The sequence below is a fragment of the Excalfactoria chinensis genome, chromosome 5, assembly GCF_039878825.1.
Source record: "Excalfactoria chinensis isolate bCotChi1 chromosome 5, bCotChi1.hap2, whole genome shotgun sequence".
Classification (NCBI taxonomy): Eukaryota; Metazoa; Chordata; class Aves; order Galliformes; family Phasianidae; genus Excalfactoria; species Excalfactoria chinensis.
Genome location: NC_092829.1, coordinates 34400052 through 34421705, shown reverse-complemented (window position 1 = coordinate 34421705; position 21654 = coordinate 34400052). Strand labels below are relative to the sequence as shown.

Below are 21654 nucleotides of genomic sequence, written 5' to 3'. Positions count from 1 at the left end.
ATCCCCGACAAGGCACTATCAGGAATTGCGGTGATAAATCTAAACAGACAGCTTATGAAAAAAATAAAAACAAACAAGCCACAAGCCTGGGCCCATAATTTAATACAAGGTTATTAGCCTGGCCGGTGGAGCACAGAGCTCTCTCCTGCTGCAGCCTTGAGCCTCCTCCACCCTCAGCTCTGTCGTGAGCCCCAGGCAGTGCCCAAAGCCTCAGCACGGTCCCTGCAGCATGCAGGGATGAGGGGCCCTACCCAGCCCACCCTGCCCTGGGGTGGTGGTGCTGCTGAGCTGCCCGGTGTGCCCTGTGCCCCAGCAGCACCGGCCACTGCACTGAGCAAAGGGGGACAGCTTGATAGGGCTGGGTAGAAGGGCCCAACAGAGCACCCAGTTCCTTAGCTTGGAAACAGCTCACACCTGCATTTCAACTTGATTCTTTTCCCTTTTCTTTCTTTTTTTTTTTTTCCCTTTTTCTTTTTTTTTTTTTCTGGATAATGGGTATAGAAGAAGTGATTCAAAAGCACTTTACCCCTTCCATTACCCAGAAAGCAAATAAGCACTGCAAGAATGGGGACTGCAACACAACAATTATATTGAAATATTCCAAGTCGTGCTTATATGGCAAATGTGACAAAATTGAGTGCAACCTTAAAATAGCAGCAGTGATCTCTGAAAGCACAGAAGGCAGATGCTGCTGAGCGGTGCGGTGTCAGTGCCATCCTTTGGCTCTGCCCAGATTCGGGGTCCCGGCCCTACCCCCAGCTCTTCCCTTTCCTTCAGGAGAGTCCCCAGGGTCCGTGCTGGGGGGAGCAGCACTGGCAATGCTCCCTGCGCTGATGCTTCAGTGCTGCTGCACAGGGCTGAGCCCCATCCCTGCCTGCTTGTTCCCTCTTGTGGGTTCTGAGTTGCTTGTATTATTATTATTACTTTTTCTTTCTTTTTTTCTTTTTTTTTTTTGGGGGGGGGGAGGGGTGTAGGCTGGTAGATGGATTAGCATTTATCACCAGGCTGACTACTGGAGGGTTATTAGAAGTGATTTGCAATGTAAAGAGTTCCATCATCAGGCACATTTTCTTTAGACCAGGCCTGTATTTGATGAATATTAAAGTGTGTGGATGGTAGCACTGGGTTTGGGGGGGTAACTGCTGGAGGCAGGGGTGTGCAGGGGGGGAGGTGTCCAGGACGTACTGGGGGAGCTGTGTGTGATAGGAGAGGCCTGGAGTGCCTACCCTCGACAGCTGGAGCCCATCAAGCAGCCCAATGCCCGCGCAGCCCCATTGGCTTGGGAGCGCTCAGCCAAATGGGTGCACCCAGAGTGCGGCAGTTTCCCTGACACTGATTTTCTTCGGGAGGCAAGAAGGAAGAGGAAAGGGTGGGGTGTGCCTGAGGTCAGGGCTTTGGGCCGCGGCATCCAAGGCACTTTCTCGCAGCTCCCCCGTGACCGCAAACGGCCCGGCTCTGCCTTCGGGCGCTGCCGCCGCGCCCTCCCCACCCGCGGTGCCACGCTCGGTGCCCGCTGCCCGCCGCTGTCCGCGGTGCTGCAGGGCTGCCCGCCCTGGTGAGGGGTGCCGGGGGGGGCCGTGGCACATCTGCCCTGGGAGGGGGGAGAGCACATCTGGGGAAAGGAGGGGGCACAAGCGGGTTTCTTGATGTTTGGGGGGGGGGCGGCGGCGCGGGGATTGGCCGCGGCACCGTGACGTTGTGCTCCCCCTCCGTATCCAAAGCTTTCCCCCGGCGTTTATGGGGTTGGGGGGGGACGACGACACATCTGGGGGAGGCACATCTGGGGGCGGGAGAGGGAGGGGGCGGGGAGGAGATGTTGGGTGGGGGGGACCGGGCCGGGCCGGCAGAGCCGGGTCCTCCCCCTCCCCCCGCCCCTCCCCGCCCTCCGCCGCTCGGCGCCGCCGGGAGCCGGGTGCCGGCCGGGGCCATGCGTGCCGGAGCCCCCGACGGCGCGGCGGAGCTCTCGGCGCTGCACCATGGCCGCTGAGAACAGCTCGGCCGCGGGCGACGGCGCGCCCTGGGGGCTGCCCGGTGAGTGCCGCGGGGCCGGGGGGTGCCGAGGGTCTCTCCGCTGGGGTCTGGGAAGATGATGGGGTATGTGTCGGGGTGCGCGGTGCCGTGCGGGGGAGCGCTCGGGAGTCGTGGGGGCTCTCTTCCAACTTTCCTGGGTGTCCACGAAGGGGCCCTTCCGCAGCAGAAACCGCCGTCGCTTCCCGGCCCCGGGGGAAGCGAAGAGGTGCGGGGCTGCACCCGGCGGCGGCTCTGTCCCGGCAGCGCCGCTCCGAGGACCGTACCCACCGTGCCCCGTCCCGCGGCTTCGGGATCGTTCTCTTCCCCGGTAACTCCTCTTGGACGGAGATTTGTCTCCCGGGCAGGACGCTACGTGCGTTTTGCCTTTGCTTCCCCTCTGGTTTTGGGTCGGGATGCCCTTTCTTTAGGCTACTTTGTCCCTCCCTACCCGGGACGCGCAGCGCTGCGCAGAGCCCCGGGCCGTGCACCGCATATAGCTTCACGCGGCCGATGGGTCGGGCAGCCGCACACACCTCGTTCCCAAAATAATGACATTGGCTTCAAATCGAGGGACGGCCCCTGGCATGTTCTCAAATCAGCACAACGCTCGGTTCTGTCCTTCCTCAATCTGAACCCCTCTGGCTTCACTGTGGCCGTGATTTCAATCTGCTACTTGCTGACACCGTGATTGGAGCATTGCTTTTCCAGCTGCAGAGCAGCAGCCGCACCTCCGGGTTCTTACTGGGACCCCGAGCAGCGGTGGGATGCTCTGAGCGTTGCTACTCCCAGCGCCTGGCACTTGGGCACCTGCCGTTCCCCAGCCGTGTTGCTGCCACACAGCCCAGGGCTGCGGCTGTGTCACCCTCACGGGCAGCCCAAGGAACAACCACAACGGCCCCATGTTGTGCCCTGCGTCCACTGGGCAGGGACACACAGGAGGGGCACCATCAGCACGGTGTGCTCAGCCACACGCCGTGCCCACGGCAGCAGGTCGGTCTGTGTTCTTTCATAGAAGAGAAATGAACTGAAATGATTAATTAATGCCGTGATCCAATTACTCCGAGTTTGCAGAAGGAGCATGTTTTTTCTCTTTAAACTGTCCCCACGAGGGTCCTATAGATATCAGTTTTTGTCACGGTTATGGGTTTTTTGCTTTATTCTTGTTTGTTTGTTTGTTGTTTCTAATGGAAATGACAAACATCTCCCCAGGAAAACACAGACAAAGTCGGGTAATAAAAATAACGAGCTGAGTAGCGGCGGTGCCCAGCAGGCCTCGGCCCTGGAGCTGCTGTCCCCTGACATGCTGAGACACAGCCAGCAGTGCCAAGGACAAGTGGGCACTGCAGGGCTGGGGGGTGGGGGGAGAGTGGCAGCAGAGAGAGGGAAATGGGAGCTGTTTGCAGCGGGTGCCGCCTTTGGCACCAACACGGCTTGCCTGCCCATGTACACACAAACGTGGCATGAGGTTCAGAGCCCAAACAGCCCCGCTGCCCCTTGATGCTCCAAACGGAGGCATTAAAGGGCACTGCCTGTCCTCTGTTGGCCATGGGGATGTGCTGCTCTTGTTCTCCATCAAACCAAGGGAGATTTTTTATGTTTCAGCATCCATCCGTGCTGGCTCTTGAACTGCGCACTTAAAGGACAGCTTTGGAAGCCACAAGGTGTGCTCTGGGGCAGTGAGACAGAGGGATTTTGCACTGAGCCATTCCTGTTTTCTTCCCCTCCCACCTCCATCCCCGCTCCTCAGCCTGCACCAGCATCAGCGCCTGCCCCAAGCAATGGGGATGCTCAACACCTGAGCACCGCTGGAACTCCTTCACATTGGCATTTGTGGGCTCACTGGAGCCTGCCTGGGGTTGGCATTCCAAGCAGAGCCGCCTTGGCCCTGCACTGCTGCCATGACGCAGAGGGGCCAGGGGAATGCAGGAGCCGTGGCAGCTGTTTGCTCAGCCTCAAGAGCTCAGCAGAGGAGCTCCATCGGTCAGCCGGCAGGAGGGGCAGCAGAAGCCTGGCCTTTAAAGGCAGAGCCCTGCGCAGTGGGCAGGCTGCCCCAGTGCTGCTGAGTGCTGCAGGCAGAGTGGGCAGTGCCTGGAAGCCAAATGCTGGAGATCCAGAAAGGCGGCCCTTCTGCTGCCACTACGGCCTTAATGCATTTTGTGACCCCTAAAGGGCACAATAGCAGCAGGCATTGGCACTGCCTGAGTGCCATCCGGGCATGGCAGTAGTGGAACCGCATGGTGCTGAGCTACATGTGCCTGGAGGAGAGTGGGGTCCAAGCGTGAGGCTGGGTATAGAAATCACCTCTGGTGCACCTCAGAGGGCAAAAGCTGACTGTTCCTGCAGCGCTAAGGGTTAACGCTGCCTTGGTCTGGGTCCAGCAGTGCTGGGCTAATCGGGCTGTGGGAAACTCTGAGGTTTCAGTTGTGCAACGCCAAGGGCGGAAAACATCACTTTGTGCAAACACGACGTCCATGTCCAGGTCACAGGGCGGATCCCGAGTGGCAGCTCGGCGCCTGGACCCTGAGCCTCCCCATGCCTCCTCGGCTGGGAGCGGGGCCGCTGGGACGGGAAGGGATGGGATGGAGCAGGATGGGATGAGAGGGATGGGACAAGTGCCTTGTGGAGTCTGTCCAGGGCAGGGCTGAAAGCAGCACACAGGGCAGCTGCGATCCCTGCTCCCCCACAGCTGACTTGGTCTCAGTTCCAAGCTGCTCTTGCTGCTCTCTCCCCCAATCCCTGTCTCTCCCACAGGTGTCTGATCCCAGACACAAGGAGGGTGCAGCTGCTGTGGGCAGACATCTGTTGCTCTCAGCCCCTTCCCCTTTCCCCACTGTATCTGCACCTGGCTGCTGTCAGAGCTCCAGACCAGGGCCACATTAGACCAAGAGCATCCCGTTAAGGCAGGTAGCACACATGCAGTAGGCAGCAGCAGTGTAGCTGTGTCCCAGGCTCTGCTGAAAGCCCTGTGTATCCCGAGCGCTGCGGGAAGGAGGAGTGCTGGGAGTCTCGGGGAGGGCCAAGGCCGGCAGCTGCAGCAGATGGCGAGAGTGGGATGGGGCTGAGTGCTGTGGGCAAAGGATAGTGTGCAGCGCCGGGATCCGGCCGGTGTCTGGGGCTGTGTGGGCATCAGCATCGGGAATCGCCGTGAGATATCCCCCAGGCTCTGGCCGACGGGCCGGGTATGGCTGAAAAGAGCCAACTGCCGCTTTCAATAAGCGGGTTACAGTCAGCCATCCCGAGGATCCGGTTTCTTCCTTTTTCAACCCAGAAGTTTGCAGCCTGACCTCTGGGTGGCATCCACGGACATTTGGATCGAGCCTCTCCTGTCCCCTCCTCGCGAGCTGTGCGGGGGGATGAGCTGCGCTTCCATCTTACAATGGGCAACTAAGAGTGCAAGCCTCCGCCATGCCATTAAACGCACTTAGACGGGGATGCGGGTCTATTAACTTAAGCGGAAACAAAACAAACAAACAAAAACAAACGCAGGAACTGTATCTTAGTAGAAAAGAAAGACGGGTTTGGTTTGGTTTTTTGTTTTGTTTGTTTTTCAAAGCAGGTTTAGGGGCTGGAGCGGTACAGGAGAGGAAGATGAGTTTCTCTGCCCTGCCCACCCAGCAATTCCATTTCTTTCCCCTTCTGGGAAATGCTCCCTCATCCCAATTTTGGTCCACTGATTATTTTTAAGACCACTCTCCTCCCACTCATCACCACGGGGGTCAGCCACAGACACCTTGGTTTCCATGAAGGCAGACTGTCTGCCCATTATCTCCCACACCTGCCAAGGCCGGGCTGTGAACCCATCTGAGGCCAATTACCCTGAAACTGACGCCTGGTTGGGCCCTGGGCCTCAGCCCAGCTGGGAGACAGGCCAGATGGGTGCCCAGTAAGATGCTGTGGGATTCACACGGATGTCTTTGGGCTGAAGCTGTAACAAAATTTGCTGTCTTCCCTGTCCCAGATTTCCTCTTCCAGAAGGAGCTGTTTGCTGCCAGAGACACAGGTGAGAACTAAGAGCTACAGCACGGCCCTTTCCCAGGGCTCACAGCCATGGCTGGACAGATGCACGGACCACTAGGTGTGACGTACTTCCTTTCTGTCTCTGTTCTCCTTGCAGACCCCATGCACAACCTCTCCGCGCAGCCCTGGCAGGCGAAGATGGCCAACCTGACCTACGACAACGTCACCCTCAGCAACCGCTCCGAGGTGGCCATCCAGCCCCCCACCAACTACAAGACTGTGGAGCTGGTTTTCATCGCTACGGTCACTGGCTCGCTCAGCCTTGTCACTGTGGTGGGGAACATCCTGGTGATGCTGTCCATCAAGGTGAACCGCCAGCTCCAGACTGTCAACAACTACTTCCTCTTCAGCCTGGCCTGTGCCGACCTCATCATCGGGGTCTTCTCCATGAACCTCTACACAGTCTACATTATCAAAGGCTACTGGCCACTGGGGGCCGTGGTGTGCGACCTGTGGCTGGCCCTGGACTACGTGGTGAGCAACGCCTCGGTCATGAACTTACTCATCATCAGCTTTGACCGGTACTTCTGTGTCACTAAGCCCCTGACGTACCCGGCCAGGAGGACCACCAAGATGGCGGGGCTCATGATCGCAGCCGCATGGATATTGTCCTTCATTCTCTGGGCCCCTGCCATCTTGTTCTGGCAGTTCATTGTGGGCAAGAGGACAGTCCACGAGAGGGAGTGCTACATCCAGTTCCTCTCCAACCCGGCGGTGACCTTCGGCACGGCCATTGCTGCTTTCTACCTGCCCGTGGTCATCATGACGGTGCTGTACATCCACATCTCTCTGGCCAGCAGGAGCAGGGTGAGGAGACACAAGCCCGAAAGCAGGAAGGAGAGGAAAGGCAAGTCCCTCAGCTTCTTCAAGGCTCCCCCAGTCAAACAGAACAACAACAACTCCCCCAAGAGGGCCGTGGAGGTGAAGGAGGAGGTGAGGAATGGGAAAGTGGATGATCAGCCCTCAGCTCAGACAGAGGCCACTGGCCAGCAAGAGGAGAAGGAGACCTCCAATGAGTCCAGCACGGTCAGCATGACCCAGACCACCAAAGACAAGCCCACAACGGAAATCTTGCCAGCGGGACAAGGACAGAGCCCAGCCCATCCTCGGGTGAACCCAACTTCCAAGTGGTCCAAGATCAAAATCGTCACCAAGCAGACTGGGACCGAATGCGTCACCGCCATCGAGATCGTCCCAGCTAAGGCAGGAGCCTCTGACCACAACTCCCTGTCCAACAGCCGCCCTGCCAATGTCGCCAGGAAGTTTGCCAGCATCGCCAGGAGCCAAGTGCGGAAGAAGCGCCAGATGGCAGCCCGGGAGAAGAAGGTCACCCGGACCATATTTGCCATCCTGCTAGCCTTCATACTCACATGGACTCCGTACAATGTCATGGTCCTCATTAACACCTTCTGCGAGACCTGCGTTCCTGAAACCGTGTGGTCCATCGGCTACTGGCTCTGCTATGTCAACAGCACCATCAACCCAGCCTGCTATGCCCTCTGCAATGCCACGTTCAAGAAAACCTTTAAGCACCTCCTCATGTGCCAGTACAGGAACATTGGCACGGCCAGGTAAGCTGGTGCTCAGGGACCACTTCAGCAACGTTCCGGCAGTCCTCCCCTTCGCCTCCTTCACCTGGAGGGGTCCTCTGCTCCCTCTCACAGAAGCACGGACTGCGAAATGCTGGCAGGTGATGCCCTTGTATGCTGACAAAAGTCCACGGCACCTCTGAGCTACAGCTCCTCCAGCCACTCTGGGCCCAGGGACTCGCTGAGGGTCTGGGGAGGAAGGTGAGCTGAGGCCACAAGTGCAAACCAGGAGCCCTCCCAGCTCCCTGCCCTGGATGTGTTGGCCGACAGCCATCAGCACTCCTCATCAGACTGGCCGCCTCTTCTCCCTGTGGCTGACCATCTCCCAGCTGTCAGAGCTTGTTTGCACACAAACAGCCTAAAGCCGGGTGTTTTCAATAGCCTTGTAGACCATTTACTACCCAAAATGAAAAGAAACGGGGGGCCCAACTCTTGCCAGCCACTTTGGACCAGGCTGGCTTGGGTGTGTGCACAGAAGGCCCTCTTGGACTGTCCAGTCATAAGGAGGTTGGGGCTGTGCCCAAGCAGCAGTGGTGGGCTCCCTCCTCACCTCAGTGTCACCTCCTGGCCTAGAGACCAGCGGGGACAGTGTGGGACACCTGTCCCACCGTGGTGGCCCCGGGGAGGACACAGGAGATGACTGCTGAGCTTTGTAAATGGACGTAACCTCACGGCCACTGCTGTCGCGGAGTCCTCAGCATGCGGGGTCCCACCAGCCCCTCCTGGCCCCATGCGTGCAGCCCAGGCCCCATCGTGCTGTTGCCTCACTTCTGCCAAGGCTGGGGCTCTGCTGAAATGTGGGGGCACTGCCATGTCTGTTTGTCTGTTTCACTCCATGCCAGGGCAATGCCATGAGACCTGGAGAAGGGCTGCCCTGCCCCCTCACTGCCGCTGCCTTTAGGATCCCGACATAGCGTTACCCACATTGCCTGGCGGGTTGGTTGGGGGTTTTGAAGAAGTGTTACAGCTACAGCAGACCCCCAGCAAATAAAGACCTCGGACCAGAAACCAAAGGCCACGGGTTGAGGAGTCCATATGGTGTCACCGAGTTGTCCTCAGCATCCCACAGGCCCTGACAGAGACAGTGAGTGCAGATGCAGACGGTCCATGGGGACATCCCTGTGCGTGCCTTTGTCACCCACCGTAGGGCAGGGGTGGGAGCAGCAAGAGGGCAGCAGCCCAAAGTGCTGCCGAGATGAGGAACTGCTGGGGGGCTGATGTGGGTGGCACCCAGGATGCTGTCCCCAGGCACAGTGACTGCTCTGCTCCCTCCGGTCCCAGGGGACTGGCAGACACTCTGGCGGTGCCACGAACCCCATGCTGGTACTGCCCCCCTCCCGCAGCATCACTCTGAGCAGAGACAGACATGAAGGTGCAGGGCCAGATCCCCTTCCTCTCCTGGGGTCCCAGCCCCGCAGCGCTGCAGGATGGCAGGCAGGGTCTGACACATCTGTGTTTTTCTAAAAAGATTTTTATTGGAAAAGAAACCAAAACCCATTTCCCCAAAGAGGTGAGAGCACCCATTCGGCACCACTCCATCACAATGGTCAGTGTGGCTGCGGCAGCCACCAGGGTAGTGGCAGCAGCTTCCCAGGGCCAGTGGGTCTGCTCTCAATAAAACTAGCAATTAAACAAGGCATCTCCGTGGCAGAGGAGGTGGGGAGAGGAGGAAGAAGAGGAGGAGAAGGATAAGAGGAAGGCTGGAGTGTGGCTCACTGTGGTGGGAGAGGCACATGTGTCCGGGGCTGAGGATGCCATCCGTCCCGCTCTAGTCCTTCCCCTTGCCCTTCTTTGCTGCACCCAATGACCATGGAAGATGTGTTAGCGTTATTGCAGCCAGCAGCACTCTCCGCCCAGCTCTGGCCTTAAGCGCTGCCTGGTGGAGGCGAGGACTCACCTTTGGCCTTGGCCTTCATCTTGGCGGCACAGGGCTTGCTCACATAGACCACCTCCTCACACTGGGCATTGTACAGCGCTTTCTTCAGGATGCCCGAGCGTGTTTTCACACCCGTCTGTGCGCTGCACCCTCCCCAGCTCTCAAACTTGTACTTGCAGTCAGCTGCAGGAAGGGAGAGGAGTTAGGAACGTGCAGCCCCAACGCAGCCCCGGTCCCCCCCACGGCCATCTCCGCACCTCCAAACTTCTTCTTCCAGTTGCAGGGGATCTTGCACTTGAGCTTCCTGCTCTCATCGCCGCAGGTGCCCTCGCGGTAGCCCAGGCCGCAGTCCTTGCTGTTGGGGACGCAGGGTCCCCAGCGCCAGTCCTGGCACTCGGAACCCTCCTTCTTCGCCTTCTCTGCAAGGGAGGCGGCAGCTGGGAGACGGGGCGGCACACCCAGACCCCCCCCCCCCGTGCCCACCCGGACTCCCGCTCACCTTTCTTGGCTTTGGCAGCCTCGGCGGTGGCCGCCAGCAGCAGTAGGGCCAGGAGGAGGAGGAGGCTCCGGGGCTGCATCCTGCCTGGGGCGGGGGAGGGAGGGATGAGCACCGCCCCGGCCCCAGGAGACTAGGGGCTGCCATGGTGCCTCGGCCCGGCCCCCGCGGAATCCGGGGGGCGGAGGGGGAGAAAAACCCATGGAAAGCGAACCCCCCGCCGCGAGGGGCCGGGAGCGGAGCCAGCGGAGTTCGCACGGACGGGCACATGCAGCGTGGGAGCCCGAGGAGCGATTTAACGGGAGAACGGCGCCCACTGCCGGCACCGCGGCTCCCAGCGCATCTTCGTGCGAGCGCCGGGCGGGTGAGTGCGTGTGCACGAGTCAGCGCTCATACATGTGCACGCGCGTGCACACAGCTCTGCGCGCTGAGCGCTGCCCCCCTGGCTGGGAGCCGAACTGCCCGGCCCGGCTCGGGGACACCGCGCCCGTCCCGCGGCGCTCCCGTGCGTCCCGCCGCACGGAGAGCAGCCTTCCACGGCCCGTCCCCCCCGCCCCGTCCCCGTCCCCATCCCTCCTCGCTGCCCCGCGCGGACTGACCCCGGATCAGAGCCGAGGGACGCGCCAGGTGATGCCTTGAAAGAGGAGCTCAGGTCCCTGCCCGCTCTCGCCCTCCCGGCACCCCTGGGCCTGGCCGAGCGCACCGGGGGCTCCCGGCCCCCTCCGTCTCCCCCAGTGCTGGGGCTGCAGAGGGCCTTTCCGCACCCATCCCACCGCCGCCCCTCGCCGCGCGCCCCGCGCAGCGCAGCCCCCCGCTCCCAGAAGCGCTCCCGCACATCCTCCCCGTCCTCAGGATGCGCCCCGCTCCCTCCGGGGGCCGAGAGGTGCTGGCCCCCACCCTGCCCCGCGGGAACCCTGCCCCACCACGAGCCCCTACGAACGGCGTGGGGTCGGGGGTCTGAGGCGGGGCGTGGGGTGCGGCTGCGGAGCTCCGCGTGCCCCCATCCCCCCCCACTCACCTGCGGCGCGGAGCGGCGCCGTTGCCTTTGTGTGGCGGCCGCGTGCGGAGCCCCGCGCAGCGCAGCGCAGCACAGCGGCCCCTGACGTCGGGCCCCGCCGGCAGCCCGAGGTGGTCGGAGCCCAAAGTCCCCGTGCAAGCCCCTCCTCTGCCCCCCGGCTGCACGACCAGCCACAAAGGCGGGCGGCGGGCCGAGGGGCGGCCCCGGGGGCTGGGGGAGCTGCTCAGCGGGGAGGGGCCGAGCGGCTCGGCTCGGCTGTCGGGGGCTCGAGCCCCTGCGAGGGGCGTCCTTGCGTCCCTCTTTCCGCGATGTGCTACGGAGCGGTCCAGGGCTCCGAGAGTTCTTTGGCGCTGAGCCCCGAGGCTCCGCGGACCGCGGGCACAGCCCCGTCGGTGCCTCCTTCGCTCTCTGCCCTCATGGACGGACCCACCAGCACCTCTCCCCACGGGCGAGCAGGGCTAACGCGAGGCTTCTCCTCCAGCCCCCCGGCCACGGCGGCCGGAAGAAGAGGCTGAGGTGGGCAGCAGAGCCATTTTGTGCCCCTTCCCCAGAAGGAAGGCGGCTGGGAGTGGGCTGCGGGCTTGTGGGAGCTGCTTCAAAGCCAGGAATCGCAAAGCGCAGGCAGCCGGGGGTGAGGAAGGGCCCAGAACAGAGACCTGGGTGCTACGGGGATGCGTGGAGCAGGAGATGCCTCCCGTGGCACCAACCAGCAACAGGGGGCTGTTTGCAGGAAGGGGCCTCGCACTGAAGAAAGGAGGGAAAAGAGGGAGCATGAGTGTGACAAACACGCAGTCATGCAGTCACGAAGTCACAACTGCCCTCTGAAGGAGGCTCTGCAGGAGGGATGGTGCTGGTGCACGCATCCCAAGAGGCAGCAGCCTTCCTCATCCTTCGCTCTTGTAAGTGGGCAGCAGCCCTCCTGCTGCGGCTGGTCCCACCGCCCCGCACTGCCCCAGAGGCTGAAGCCCAAGCTGGCTCACCCCAGCCAGGTGTCACCCACCTCACGCCCAGCGCAGCATGAAGGAATTTAAGCATCCTTTTTTATCTTATTTTTTTTATTTCAATGGCAAGAAACAACAACATCCAAACAGTCAAAAGTCAAAAAGCGAGGGCAGCGCGGGCTCACACCAGGCCCAGGGCCTGCTAGGGCCAGCACTCACAGAGTTACAAAAATACAGTCCTACCACAGCGCCTGGGAACACCGAACCGGGTATTGCACAGAACCCCATGCAGGCAGGGCTACCAACACCCTCCTGCCTCTGCCTACACAGCAGCCAGGCTTGGAATTGCACAGCAACTCAGCTCACGCGAGGGGCCCGGCGGGGAGGGGGACAGTGTGTCTCTGAACTACCTGTACAAAAATGAGGACGTACAAACAGGGGAGAAGGGGGAGCTGGGCCTCTAGGCGGGCCAGCAGTTGGCACCTTTGGGAAGATGACAGCGTTTGTCCACAAATGAGCAGCGCTGATGGGAACTCCTGGTGCTGCTGGAGCATCGCCGTCGGGACAGCGATGGTATTCATCACTCAACCCCAGCACCAGCTTTATGTGCTGCTCTGGTGCAGCTGCCCCATAGCCTCAAAGGTACCTCTGCCCCAGCCCAAAGCCTGATCAGCATTGTGGTTCTTTGTGGTGTCGTGATATGTTTTTTTCCTTCAGTATTTGCGTTGTGGGGGGATGTGAGCAGTGTCACCCAGCACGGCCTCAGTTGGGTGTGAGGGCACATCGGGGACACCCCAGCTTCCTCTCCTGGGACCCCACCTGTATGCTGCAACCCAGACCTGCTTTGCACACACCTCACACTTGAACGCACAATGCCAACTGTTGTCTGCCCTCCTCCTCTGCCGGCACCCTGCAGCCGGGGACTGCTGCTCTGCAAAAGTGCGTGCACAAGGGCTGCTGTGCTACCTCAGCACTCATGGCCTCTGCAGGGCAGATGGCGCCTCGTGTGCCAGGGCAGGTGGTGCCCCAAGTGCCATCCTGTCACACGCATGACTCAGGGCCGGGGATCCTGGTGCTTCCTATGCATCCCAATCCCTCTTTCTGCTAAAACCTGTGGAGGTGTGCTGGCAGCCTGTCCAGGGAGCTTGTGCCTGGGCTGGGGGACCTCCCAGGTTTCCCTGCAAAACCCTGAGTCTGATTTGTGGGGATGGCAGAAGCCGAATGCAGCGGTCACATAGGTTGGGAGGAGCATGGGGAGATCCCTGAGAGCAGCACAGACACAGCACTGAAAGCAGCTGTGCCAGTCCCAGATGCTCTGAGGAACGGGTGGGTGCACGTTTCCTAACACAAGGGACTTGTCTTCTGCCACAGAGACCAAGGGCAGTCCCGGGCCGACAAGAGAGAACAGGACTCAGAGGCAGTACGTCATGGTGCTTCTTCTGGACAAGGTGAAGTGCCTAATGGAGCGATACCACTAGCAGGCAGAGGAGCGAGCAGTGGTGTCCTGCATGGGTCATAGGTAAGAACTTGCTGGGGGCGCTCCCACTGCTCCCCTGCGTGAGGGTGACGGATTGCTACATCCCTGCCTGCCCCAGTGGGGCTCTGCGATAGAGCCCATCTGGAGCGGGGAACATGGTGGATGAGAGGCAAAGGGGGACACACAAAGAGCAGGGCTTCAAGTCCCAAATACCCCCTGTCCTCATAAACAGAGTCCCAGCCCAACCTGGGGCACAGCCCTGCTGTCTCCATCTCCTCCAGGGACTGGGCTGACACGCAGGGAGGGCTGGTCCAGACTCACAGCTCTGCCAGGTGCCATCCTCTTCTCGTCCTGCCCAAGCTGGTCGGGCTAAGGCACGCTGAGCGCTACACAGCTGTCTCCTGGTCCTCCCGCTGGATCATCTGGTAGTGCTGTCGGTTCTCGAGGTAGGCAGCCAGGTCGGGGTCGTTGGCCTTCTCGGCCCTGTGCTTAGGGGTGTCTCCCTGCAAAGGGAAGGCAACACGTCAGCACGCTGAGCACCGGAGGAGACAAAGGCTGCTCTCTATGACATGCTATTTCCCGGCGCTGTCGAGGCAGGAGGGGAGAGGGTGAGGAATGAGGGGTATGTCTGGGGAATGCCCGGGAATACCAACCCCCCTTCCCTCTTGCAGCCTCACCAGCGCTCCTGCTCCCTCAGGAGGATCGCATTTCACCAGCTTATTGCAGCCATCTGGACTATGTCCACTAATGAACTCCCGCACTCCATAAAAAGCAAATCTGTTAACAGCTCGCCGCTACGTCTCCTCTCCCCCTCCCTCTGCCTGCCCCTCGCTCCTTCTCATTAATGCCTGGGCTCCACAGTGCCGAACAAACCCTCTGCTGAGAAAGGCCACGGAAACCTGGCACTCTGCCTCTGCCATTGAAAAGCGGCCCCCGAAGGGAAGTGCTGCTGCCCAGCTCATCTCATGGCACACAGCAGGACCACGGTGACGGAGTGGGGTGCAGGGGCCCCCGTGACAACCCACAGACAGATTTCTTCTCTGAGAACAATGGTCAGGCTCTAGGAGCCTCCACTGTGTGTGGGTATGGCTGTGGACAAAAGTTTGAGCACATCCCACCGCAAAGATGCTCTAGAGTGCGACGGCAAAGGCACAATTCTCTCTCACACACTCGCAGAGAAGCTCCTGGGACACCCCAGTGCTTGCAGCCAGGCATGCAGCCACCAAGAAACCTATCATGCATACACACTAGGGCATGCCACGAAGTGCTGAGCATGCAGGGGGCCGGAGGCTGCTGTATGCCTCACTGCTCGGCTCTCCTCAGGGGCCTCCGCTCTGCAGCCACTGAATCTAAGCAGGCATCGAACAAAGGGGGGAAGAAAAGGGAGGAATAGAGTTTCTTTCTCATCCCCTGCAGTAGCTTTGGTGCGGCACCACCGCCTGCCTGGATCCACAGCCTGAAACTAGAGCTGCCAGGGCCCCTCTGCACAGACGGGCTGATGTGTGCTACCTGATAAGGGCCAGCCTACCTCAGGGTCGTGAGTGCAGGACCAGGCTGCCTCCAGCTGTGCTACATTGAAGGTCCTGCAGAAAAGGAGGCTGGTTCTTGCCTGTGCAGGCAGGCTGTAACCTGGGGCTAAACAAGGTCAGAGCCACGAGCAGGTGGGTCCCCCGAGAGCTACAAAGCCAGGCATGCACTCACACAGGCACATGCAAGCCCCATTCCCTGGGGCAGGCTGTCATTCCTGAGCTGGGCTTCTTTTTGTGCTGGCAGGTTGAGGCTGTTCATCAGGCGGAGCATCCCACAGCCCTGCCCAAAGGGCAGAGAAGGGCCGTGCGTGCCACCCCAGTTGCCTTCTCCTGGCTCTCCCCTCATTGGTAATCACCTTGTCCTGTGGCTGCCTGCCAGGTATCCTGCCAGGCCACCCCTCTGGGCACCATGTGAACAAGAAGCAGTGACCAGGAGCCAGAGATTGTGTATACAGCATCTCCCCAGCAGCTGGCACGGGGCTGCTCATTGTCTGAGGCGGCCCCTAAGCTCCACGAGCCCCTGCAAGCCTGCAGCCCTGGTTGGGGTCCTTGTCCCAGACCCACGGACTGCACCTTCTCAACCTGTTCCTCCTTTGCCAGACAAACACAACTACGTCTCCCTGCTGCAATGTCAGGAACCTCGCCGACCAAAACACCGCCTCAGTCCCCCTCCTGCAACTGCTCTGCGGGGGCTGGCAGCAACTTCTGGCATCAAGACACATCTCAATTAATGTGGTATGTGAACGAGAGCTCCTCGCCCGCCTGCTGACACTCTGCTTCACCCGAGGAGCCCCACTGCTCCATCCTGGCTCCGCGGGGGGAGCCCTGCGGCTGGGAGGGAGCTCGGCAGCGAGACTGTCCTCGCTGTGACCCCACAGGGTGGAAAGGGGGAGACAGGGATGAGACATTCCAGCGCCTCGCTCCTAATTTAATAAAACAACACAGAGAGAAGTGAAAGGATGGGGGGAATTTAACCCCTCTGCTGCTAGGAGTGGGCTGAGCGGCTCCCTGGGGACCCTAAACAGCTCCTCTTTCCAGCCCTGCTGCCTTCTGCATGTACAGGCGGCACGCTGGCAAAAGCTCCAGCTCCTGAGCTGCTCTTCAGACATCCCAATGTGGCTCAGCTCCTGCCAGCCCCACAAGACCCTTCCCAGCCCTCCCACCATCACCTGCAGGTCAGTCTTCATGAGTGATGCCCCAGCCTCCACGATGTAGTGGCAGATAGTGCGGTGGCGCAGAGCTGCAGCCTGGTGCAAGCTGGTTTCGCCGCTATGGGGAAGAAAGAAGATGTGAGGTGTGCCCCCTAAAGATGCCAAGAAGGGACAAGTGCTGCACATGGAAGGCATCCCCCTCGCTGCAGAAGATGCTTGTCCCAAGGTCAGCCCAAGGGATGCTGTTTGGGGACTGGAAACCATGGCCAACAGGTAAAAAATGTCAGGAACAACTTACTTTTCTTCCTCTGTGGCATCGAGGATTTCTGAAGGGGCTGCAGAGAGAAAGAGTGCAAGGCAAGTGAGACCTGGCCACAAGGCAGGGGTGGGCCTACCAGCTCCCCAGTTGCACCCCGCACCCTGCTGTAGGGGCTGCTATCTGTACCGCTCACAAAGGGCCTGGCTCCAAAACCCTCAGGCCAGCAACAGCATCTGACCCCAGCTGAGATTAGGGAAGACGAGTTGCTTCTGGATTCATTATAGAGAAATAGCCAAATAAAAATAAATCAGCTTGCATTTCAGTGGGAGCTGCCAAGAACAACAGGTCAGCTCCCATGAAAGTAGAAGCACAACACTAGGAGATGTTTCCCAGAGACATGATGGTCACAGCAAGGATGGGCTAACAGCCCGGGGCACCCAGCGCTGGCAGACAGTTGCTCAGGAAAGCCCGTGTCACGGTGGGAGGATATAGCAAATCTGACGGGATGGGGCCCTGCACCCAGGGGCACTCCCTCTAAGCAGAGGGTTGGGTGTTGTTGGCTTCCAGCCTGCTTTGCTAAGGGTAGCATTCTGGCCACAGTGAACCAGCCCGGCTCACCATTCTCAATGATGTATTTGACGATGTCCTTGCTTCCTGATAAGACGGCGTGGTGGAGGACAGTTCGGCCAGAGGAGTCTCGCACCATCAGGTCCCTTCCAGCCCGGTGCAGCTCTTGGAACTGTGGGATTGCCAGAGAGGTCCAGATGAGTTTCATTTCTCATCTGTAACCCCCCAAGCCCTGGCACCGCATCCCTGGGGGTGTCCAGTAGGTTGTTTCTGGAGGGGAGCTTTGAGGACCAAGGCTCCTTGCCAGGAGTCTGCCTGGCTTGCACCCTCTGCTCCTGCTTGGGCACTGCATAGAGGAAAGGCCTCACCAGGAGCCACTGAAGGGCAGTGGCATGTCAGAGCACGAAGCTAAAGTGCCTACCTTGCTGAAGTTACCAGTCTTCGCAGCTTCTATCAGGTCATCTGCAAAGAGAGGTGGGTTGGGATCAGAAAACTCCATCCGTGATGCTATTTATCTACCTGGGGAACCAAGAGTTGGGCACCAGAGACCCAAAGCTGTCAGCTGAGTTCCTCCAGGTGCCAGCCCTTTGTTCTCAGGGTGAACAACAGCCAGGTTGATTTTACATGATTCCTGCACCCTCGGGAATGTGAGGGAAGAGAGGTATGTACCTGGGGGTGCAGCCGGAGCTTGGCCCCAGTGAGATGTGTGCATGGAAGCAAGGGACTCTGCCCATGGGCAGGATGAATTGCGATGGAAGCGAGGAGCAGGTCTGGGTGTCAGCCAGCAGCCAGAATGCCTCTCACCGTGAGTCACTCACACGTCCAGGCTCTGAGCTCTGCTCAAGCTCCAGGAAACTCTTTCCATTTGCTCAGTTCAGCAAGGCCCCTGACCTTGTGCTCCCACCTCCCGAGCTCCTGCTGCGGCCTGGCAGAAACAGCCCCCAACCCAGCCAACAGCACACAGCTCTGCAGGTTGGCGATTTACCCCTCTGCCATGCCATTTCCTGCCCTCAGCAGCCGGGGGAGCACCTGGCCAGACCACTCCACAAATCATCATCAGGTCTCTGCTGCCTGTCTCCGGGGTCACCCTCCCCCACCTAGCACATTAGCTGCAGGGCTCCTGGCTGCACTTCAGAGAAAGGACGGGCCAGAAAGCAATGGCAGGAACCCAAAATAGTTCAAACTGAGAGGAGGCAGGACAGATTGAGGGCCCTGCTTGGCGCCTGCAGCGAGGACAGACGAACTCACCTTTGTGCGGGAGGCAGAGCTCAGCATCAGCACTGGAAGAGAAGAAGAGAAGGTGTAAGTAACCCTGCCAGCCCGGGCAGCACATTGCCTGAAAGGTGCATGTGGCGAGTAGAGGGACAGCTGTGGAGGTGCCTACCTGTGGCACACCTCCAGCCAGCAGGAGAAGCAGGCCAAAGGATCAGCTACCTTCTGACCATGCCATCTGCATCTTCCCTGAGCTGGGTTCTTCCCCATCCCCACTCCCATTTCCATTGCTGCTCTCAGCACATCACACATGAGCCTGGCCCGACCAGTGTCCACAGACCAGGTGCTGGAGCTTGGCCCCATGGCTGACTCACACTGTGACGCTCCACTGCCTTCAGTGCACAGCCAGCACTGAAGCAGGGATGGCAGGACAGCATCCCACACACCTGGTCTAATTTGGCAGTGGATTCTTATTCAGTTCCTGGGATCCCTGATTCCTGAGGCCCAGCACCCCATTTCCTCCCACTGCAGACTCACCCGGGGGCAGGAGAGCAGGGTGGAGAGGAGGAAGAGGAAGGGAAAGCAAAATGGTGCCCAGGAGGTGTGGCAGATGAGTCAACAAGATCGGGCATGGCAGGAGATGTGCCTACGGTCTGGGTGATCACCAGCTCTGGGTCCAGCACGTAGAGCTCATCCTGAGAGATCTCTGTCACATAGTTGAGGTGCTCCTGGAATGCAAAAGTCATCCTCTTCATCAGAAGCAAGACCTACATCTGTATAGCTTCATCTCTCATACCCTCAAACCCCACACCTTGCATCCCACAGGACTATAGCTGACTGAAGCTGAGAGGAAAAGGCACTGCGTGGAGCCTCAAGGAGTCAGACACGGAGAAAAGAAGGGAGCTGCATCCTACCTTGTCTACTCCTGTGAAGCTTGTCATCACCAGTGCCTGAGGCTATGGTCAGACATGCTTTTCCTGCCTTGTTTCCCTCAGTCCTCACCCCAAGCTGGCACAAACCCCATCTCTTTTCAAGAGGACCTCTGACCTTCACAGGATTTCTGCTTCAGCCCAAAGTGCACCCCGGGTGATGCCTGGAGGCATCCCAGCCTCAAGCAATCGAAGTCGCTTTCAGTGACCCTTGAATCTCCCCCACCTGAGTTTATGTTTCAGGCTGTTTTTCCCACACTCACCTGAGCGCGATCTATCCTGTAGAATCGATCTGCTGTGGTTGCTGCAAGACAGGGATAGAACCAGACAGAGTGATTCTTGGCTGCTCAGGCAAGCTTGCTGCAGTGGGACTCTTGGGGGCCCAGGGAATTTTCTTTGAAAACTGAGTGGGGACTGCCCAGATCGGATTAGAGGAGTGAAAGAACTCCATCTATTCTGTCCTGGCTGAAGATTTACAGCCATGGAGCTGCTGCTGAAGGCCTGTAATTCAGCTGCTTTAACAAGCCTGTGCTGTCTTGAATGAGGCGCTGGCTCCTTTCCTGACACATTTTCCTGAGCTCTGAACCTGCTGCTGGGAGACTGGCTGGAGGAGGGAAAGCAGTCCTAAGAGGGACACCTGGGAGCAGCCATCCCAGCAGCCCCTCGCAAAGGGTCTGAAGGCCCAAGGGAAAAGCAACATCTTTTAAGCCTAGTATGAGGTTTCCCAAGCCCATGTTGCAGCCTCTGGCTGTACCCGATGTCCCTTGAAGGGTGTGAGGGACCAACACACACACTGGAGATCTGAGATCTCAGGGGAAATACAGCAGCATCTCCAACAAGAAGGACAATTTTCCCAGGTGACCTCCCAGGACCTTTGAAACATCTGCCTTATATCCTTTACCTGATTAGTAGTGACTGCCAGCTCTGGATACTGGTCTGTTCTTCCCAATCTAGGCTAGGGCTGGCTCTTGCCCTTGGCTTTCTTCCCTGGCCCTTGCTAAGATCTCCTGCATGTAGGGCTAAGCAGTTGTGTGCTGTCCTGAGTACAGAGGAGGTGCTGTCCTGAGTACAGAGCAGGGCTCTGTCCTAAACCCTGCTGCTGGCAGTTAGAAACTCCTCTTGCAAGTCAGGGAGATGAAGAGTCAGTGGTAGTCACTTATCTCAGCCAGCTTCCAGATACAGAGATATGGAGAGCTCTGACCTCTGGGTCAGTGAAGGCACAGGAAGAGAAGAAAGTTGTTTCCAGAATGGGGAGAAAAAAGCTGTAAACCAGTGGGGAAACTGTTCCCATACCTTCAGGATACACAAGGTGATGTCTCACTCCCAGCTTGCTAGAGTATGGGGGCCCTCTGCCTGCACACCACAGAAGAGCAACCCCACCAGTCCTGAGAACACTAAACATACCCTGCAGGGCCATGCTCAACTCCGGGGCTGGAAAGCAGCAGATAGCCCTTGCCTGGCAGGCTCTTCACTCTACTCCTGGGTAGCTGCCAGAGGCACAGCCTCGGCAAAGAACTGCTGAACTTGGCTGCAAGGATCCCAGCATCCTTGAGTTGAGCTCAAGACCCATGTGGCTCTCAGTGGCTTGACACTAAAGGTCTGTCTTGTCATACTCCAGATTTATGCACAAAGCACTCCCAGCAGATGATGATACTCACAGTCCAGGAAGCACCATTTTGGCGACAGCTTCTGAGATGACAGTGTCTTCGGTTTGGTTCCATCTCCTTCCTGCACAGAAAAAAGAGAATACAATGATGTCTCTTGGCCCCTCTGTTCTCTCCCCACTATGTCCCTCCTGCTTTGGGAGGTCCCTGCAGAATGGAGGGCTGCAGGTACTTGGACAGAAATGGGAACTTCAAACACAGTGATGGAGAGCAGCATGGGACAGAGCAGAGCTGACATACCAGCTCACTGGAGAAGTGCCAGAAGATGAGCCCACAAGACAAGCATGATGCACATGACAGATGGGCTTGAGGGATGGTGAGATGCCTTACACACCTGAAAGAGCAGGCGCTGCAAAGCAGAGGGCTGTGGAGAGAAATCCTGCAGAAAGGCAAAGTGTGCTGTTACAGTGTTTGCCTGGGCAGCCCCCTACCCCTTCTCTGGTCCCACAGAGGTTTGCACTGTCGCCCTACTGCAGATATGGCAAGCAGCTTTACATATTGCCAGGCCAAAGTCTCTGCCCTGATCCAAAACCAGAAAATACAACTGAGCTCAAGAAGAGAAAAGAGGGAAAACATCAGGTGACCAAGGAACATCAGCACAGCTTTGGAGGCAGCCACCAGGTTGGTGATGTGGGAAAGTGGTATCCTCTGAGTTTAGGAGTCTCCTAGCCTCCTATTTGAGATGCCCTAGGCTGCAAGTGCCAGCTCACTGTGGAGTGAGCAAGGTTCTGTAAAGTGGGAGAAAAATGGACTGTGCAGTAAAACACCAGGTGCCACACTGTGGACTCAAATGGCATTGCTCGTCAGGAGCAAAGATTATGCAGCCTGTATACAGGTTGGGGGTACATATTAGCACACTGGCAGGAGCACTGCAAATAAAGAGTATTGGGAGGGGGAAAACAACCTAAATCCAGACACC

The 21654-nt window shown here is 58.9% G+C and overlaps 3 protein-coding genes across 11 annotated transcripts in view; 1 reads left to right on the top strand and 2 right to left on the bottom strand.

Annotated features, from left to right (window-relative positions):
* The first annotated feature begins 1810 nt into the window (after positions 1-1810).
* CHRM4 (cholinergic receptor muscarinic 4) lies at positions 1811-8626 on the top strand. 3 transcript variants are annotated; one of them, XM_072338688.1, is made up of 3 exons: positions 1811-2031; positions 5969-6010; positions 6125-8626. In XM_072338688.1, the coding sequence occupies exons 1-3, from the start codon at positions 1977-1979 to the stop codon at positions 7600-7602; spliced, it is 1575 nt and encodes a 524-aa protein (XP_072194789.1). In that variant the 5' UTR covers positions 1811-1976; the 3' UTR covers positions 7603-8626. The 3 variants fall into 3 exon arrangements, with proteins under 3 accessions (XP_072194789.1, XP_072194787.1, XP_072194786.1); XM_072338686.1 differs by lacking the exon at positions 5969-6010 and having other exon boundaries at positions 1861-2031; XM_072338685.1 differs by lacking the exon at positions 1811-2031 and having other exon boundaries at positions 5811-6010.
* A 452-nt stretch (positions 8627-9078) lies between these two features.
* Positions 9079-11182, bottom strand: MDK (midkine). 2 transcript variants are annotated; one of them, XM_072338339.1, is made up of 5 exons: positions 11007-11182; positions 9992-10071; positions 9750-9911; positions 9514-9675; positions 9079-9410 (listed from the first exon to the last, which is right to left on the bottom strand). In XM_072338339.1, the coding sequence occupies exons 2-5, from the start codon at positions 10068-10070 to the stop codon at positions 9385-9387; spliced, it is 429 nt and encodes a 142-aa protein (XP_072194440.1). In that variant the 5' UTR covers position 10071; positions 11007-11182; the 3' UTR covers positions 9079-9384. The 2 variants fall into 2 exon arrangements, with proteins under 2 accessions (XP_072194440.1, XP_072194439.1); XM_072338338.1 differs by having other exon boundaries at positions 9992-10075; positions 11007-11139.
* An 885-nt stretch (positions 11183-12067) lies between these two features.
* Positions 12068-21654, bottom strand: part of DGKZ (diacylglycerol kinase zeta) — a 42227-nt gene continuing 32640 nt past the window's right edge. For 4 of the 6 annotated variants that reach the window (XM_072337211.1, XM_072337215.1, XM_072337213.1 and 1 more), the window contains exons 23-32: positions 21070-21114; positions 20730-20799; positions 19335-19375; positions 18680-18870; positions 18179-18210; positions 17352-17392; positions 16982-17102; positions 16403-16439; positions 16123-16222; positions 12068-13927 (exon numbers count right to left, since the gene is read on the bottom strand). In XM_072337211.1, coding sequence (XP_072193312.1) covers positions 13811-13927; positions 16123-16222; positions 16403-16439; positions 16982-17102; positions 17352-17392; positions 18179-18210; positions 18680-18870; positions 19335-19375; positions 20730-20799; positions 21070-21114 — 795 coding nt within the window. In that variant the 3' untranslated portion in view covers positions 12068-13810. The remainder of the gene's footprint in view (positions 13928-16122; positions 16223-16402; positions 16440-16981; positions 17103-17351; positions 17393-18178; positions 18211-18679; positions 18871-19334; positions 19376-20729; positions 20800-21069; positions 21115-21654) is intronic. The other 2 variants (XM_072337212.1, XM_072337214.1) reach the window with 1 other exon arrangement.

Bases quoted from the DNA above. Each gene is read 5' to 3' on its own strand.
- CHRM4 (XM_072338685.1), top strand. From the start codon at position 5,899: ATGCTGTGGGATTCACACGGATGTCTTTGGGCTGAAGCTGTAACAAAA. The intron at 6,011-6,124 runs GTGAGAACTAAG...TTCTCCTTGCAG, and splicing joins GTTTGCTGCCAGAGACACAG to ACCCCATGCACAACCTCTCC.
- MDK (XM_072338339.1), bottom strand. From the start codon at position 10,070: ATGCAGCCCCGGAGCCTCCTCCTCCTCCTGGCCCTACTGCTGCTGGCG. The intron at 9,912-9,991 runs GTGAGCGGGAGT...CCTCCCTTGCAG, and splicing joins GGCTGCCAAAGCCAAGAAAG to AGAAGGCGAAGAAGGAGGGT. The intron at 9,411-9,513 runs GTGAGTCCTCGC...CATTGGGTGCAG, and splicing joins GATGAAGGCCAAGGCCAAAG to CAAAGAAGGGCAAGGGGAAG.